The 4117-nt window shown below is 40.8% G+C and overlaps 1 protein-coding gene across 1 annotated transcript; it reads right to left on the bottom strand.

Moving 5' to 3' along the window:
• Positions 1-249: 249 nt before the first annotated feature.
• Positions 250-828, bottom strand: LOC126121659 (putative gustatory receptor 2a). Its single transcript, XM_049915087.1, has one exon. The coding sequence runs from the start codon at positions 826-828 to the stop codon at positions 250-252; it is 579 nt and encodes a 192-aa protein (XP_049771044.1).
• Positions 829-4117: the final 3289 nt, after the last annotated feature.

Genomic DNA, 4117 nt, shown 5'->3' with positions numbered 1-4117 from the left:
ATGAGTTGAATGGTAAGAGCACATTGGAGAGTCATATCTGTTTCATGCTCACATTATGTAACAGGAAAATCTGGTCTGTACAGGAAGAATAGTCATCTAGACGAGTTTGTTAATTTTTATTTTAATACTATGAAAAAGCGTAATTACATTTCAAAGTAAACTGTGCAGTGACAGGAGGTGTTACAAAGAGTCTCTGAGTGAGTGTCTAATAGTATCAAAAGAAAGCTAGTGAACCATGCATTTGTTGTCTTATCTGTGAAACTGTACAAGTATTATAACATACGTGACACTCGTACCAATAAGAGCAACAAATAAACGTAGATCTAAGTCAAAGAAGCCTGCAGCGGAAAAACGCAGATTCTCCACTGCCAATTGGAGAGAACGTGACGTAACACTGGGGGGCAGCAGGGACTGAATCTTGTCCAGCACCAGGCCAACTCTGACAGCTCTATCCTGAGCAGACGAGCACGCCCAGCACAGGGCTAGCAGGAAGCTGGCTTCAACCACCAACAGAACACCGAACGCAGCGGCAAGGGCACGTAATCCGAACGAGAGGTGTTGCCAGTTGTTCGCCAGAAGCACGGAGCTGTAACTGGTGCAGACGAGCTGGAGCAGGCGGTTGAGGAAGGACAGCGACAGCGAGAGCCCAAAGTGCTGTCCGCAGAGGCGGGCGACGCGGTGCAGGGCCAGCCTGGCGCGCTGCAGCCGCCACAGCCCACCCTCCGCCACCCTCCGCCGCCCTCCGGAGGTCGCCGCCTCCTCCAGCTCCGCCTCCCTGCGCAGCGTCGGCCGCACACTCCTCAGCAGCTGCCTGCGGATGGCGCCCATCCGGTCCCGCACAACCAGCACGATGCCGAAGAACTGTACTTGCCAAACTAAGTTATAGAGTGCAGAAAAAAAGACAATACTCTCCTTCCACTTCCCTTCAAAACCAACAGCTGCAGTATGTACACAGAGACCAATAAAGAGTCCTAATAATACTGCAACAATAATAAAAACCACTCTCCGTGTTTTGGTAAATACCTTGCTGTACCCATATTGGCAGTGGAATAGCAATTGGTCTACTGTTTCCAGCAGATTAATTATTTGGCAGAGGTGTCGGTTCCCAGTAGTGAGACACTTGAATAGCATTATAGCTGACTCCATCCACACCAGCAGTAAAACTAATACCGCAGGAACCGTCAAAGTTGGTAAATATTTTCTAATCGGAGGATTACAAGAGTAACTATAGCTACAATATGAGCCCATTGCCACAATACAAGCAAACCATACTGCACTTGTTACATACCACCCTCTCAGACAGAAGTGTTTCCTGTTTCTGTCTATTCTAATCACTGAAGCGTAACCACACATCCTGAAGAGTATATATAAAGGTTTCACTGCATCCATGAAGGTACGAGGAGTCATAACTGTTCTTGAGAAACTCGATAGCGATTATATGTGTCCACTGAACTGGAACTACACTTTTTTTTATTTTACTAGTATAAATGTACCTCGCAGTGCCTCAGACTTGCTGTAAGGTCTCCTCTTTCTATGAATAATATATACAATTATTGCGTTACAACTTCATTATGCATAAAGTTAACACTCAGTGTAAATCCTGATGACTGTGTCTCCACTGTCGCAATGCTACCTAACTGAAGCAGAGCACAATGTTTCCCAGTCGTTATTCTGCTCATAAGTACTGTAAGCGACGAGGGGACACATCGATTGAATGTCACCTAAATTAATTATCTTGCCTTTACGAGTGTCTAATCCACTAATTGACTTTCATTTCATTACTGCACAAAACGCTCATACTTCTTTATATCGAGTAGCTCTTAACATTATGAAACTGTTGTTGTAGTCTTCAGTCCAAAGACTGGTTTGATGCAGCTCCCCCTCTTCTCTAAGCTGTGCAAGCTTCTTCACCTCCGAATAAGTAATGAAACCCACATCCTCCTGAATCTGCTAACTGTATTCATCTTTTGGTCTCAATCACAGTTCTTGCTCCCCATACTTCCGCCAATATTAAATTGATAATCACTTGATGTGTTAGAATTTTTCCTGTCAACCAATCCCACCAGTTATTTTACTTCCCAAATAACAAAACCCTACTGCTACTTTAAAGGTATTATTTCCTTATCTAATTCTCTCTGTGACACCTGATTCAATTCGGGTAAATTCTATTATCCTTGTTATGCTTTTGTTGATGTTCACCTTATATTGTCTTTTCAAGACACTTCGCATTCCGTTCAACTGCTCTTCCAATTCCTCTGACACAATTACAATGTCATCATCAAAATTCAAAGTTTTTATTTCTTCTGCCTGAAGATAATTCCTACACCAAATTATTCTTTGCTGTCTTTTTTGCTTTCTCAACCCTTGGTGATATAACAACAGCGATCGGCTACAACACTGTCTCACTCCCTTCTCAACCACTGCTTTCCTTTCATGCCCTTCGACACTTGTAACTGCCGTCTGATTTTTGTACAAGTTGCAAATAATCTTTCGATTCCTGAATCTTACCCCTGCTACCTTCAGAATTCAAAGAGGGTACTCCAATCAACAATGTCAAAAGCTTTCTCTAAGTCTACAAATGCTATAAAGGTAGGTGTTCTTTACTTAACCTACTTTCTAAGTCTTTCCATTCTTCTGTAAAGAATTCATGTTAGTGTTTTTCAAATCATGACTTATGAAACTGATAATTCGGCATTATTGACATCATTCATCTCCTCCTTTCCATGGAACTGGAATAACTACTTTCTTTTTGAAGTGTGAGAGTATTTCGACTGTCTCATATATCTTGCACGCAAGATGGAAGAGTTTCGCCATTATTGATCCTCTCAGTGCTCTCAGTACTTCTGACTGATTGAATATCTACTGCCAAACCTTGTATCGACTTTGTCTTTCAATTCTCTGACAAATTCTTTTTGTAATGTCATATCTCCCATTTCACCTTCATCTACATCCTCTTGCATTTAATAGTACTGCCTCGAAATTTATCTTCCTTGCATCGACTACTTCCACTTTTCAGCTTAGGGCTGGGTTTTCCATCTGAGCTCTTGATACTCATACAACTGCATATCTTCTCCCCAAAGGCGTCTTTAATTGTCTTTTGTGCCGTATCTGTCTTTACCCTAGTAAAGAGCGCCTCTAAATACATACACTTGCCCTCTGGCCATTCCTGGTTAACCATTTCATACTTAATGTGAATCTCACTTTTTAGACATTTGTTTTCCTGTCCACCTTCTTCACTTACTACATTTTTATATTTTGTCCTTTCATCAACTAAATTCAGCATCTCCTATGTTACCCAAGGATTTCTGGTAAGTCTTGTCTTTTTATCGATTTGATCCTCTGCTGCCTTCACTATTTCTTCTCTAAAGATATTCGTTTTCTACTGTGTTCCTTTCCTCTGTTCAGGTCAATCGTTGGCTAATGCTCCCTCTGAAATTCTCAACAACGCTAGCTCTTTCAGCTCATCCAGGTTTCATCTCCTTAATTTCCTAATGTGTTGAAATCTTTTAGTTTTGATGTACAGTTCATAACCAATAAATTGTGGTCAGAGTCCACATCTGCTCCTGGAAGTGTCTCACAATTTAAAATCTAGTTCCCAAATCTCTGGCTTACTGTTATAAATATCAAAACTTCCGGTGTTTATTGACCTCTTTCATGTATATGACCTTCTTTCATGATTCTTAAACCAAGTGTTAGCGATGATTAAATAATCCTCTGTACAAAATTCTACCACGTGGCTTCCTGTTTCATTCCTTTACCCCAGTCTATATTCACCAACAATCATTCCATCTCTTGATTTTCCTGCTACCGATTTCCAGTCCCCCTTCGCAATTAAGTATTTGAACTGCTTGGACATGTTGCTATTACAACAAAAAATTATTCGTTCCTGAAGAACTGGCCTACTGACAAAACAGTAAATGCACATATCCTGAATTTATTGCAAAGTCAGAAGTTTCATGATTTTTTAAAAGTAGTAGTGATTTGACTTTTAGAAAGCAGTAACTATGAACTTGTTGCTGAATATGACAACTAACAGTTTTATAGGAATTTTCATTTTCTGTGTTATGGTATTACCCATTCGAACATGTCAGCGTCGTTTACTGATTTCTCCTCACAT

The sequence above is a fragment of the Schistocerca cancellata genome, chromosome 1, assembly GCF_023864275.1.
Source record: "Schistocerca cancellata isolate TAMUIC-IGC-003103 chromosome 1, iqSchCanc2.1, whole genome shotgun sequence".
NCBI lineage: Eukaryota > Metazoa > Arthropoda > Insecta > Orthoptera > Acrididae > Schistocerca > Schistocerca cancellata.
The sequence above is the reverse complement of the archived record's forward strand: the minus strand, read 5'-3'. Positions and strand labels throughout refer to the sequence as shown.

Excerpts from the sequence above, each read along its gene's own strand:
- LOC126121659 (XM_049915087.1), bottom strand. The coding sequence starts at position 828 with ATGGGCGCCATCCGCAGGCAGCTGCTGAGGAGTGTGCGGCCGACGCTG.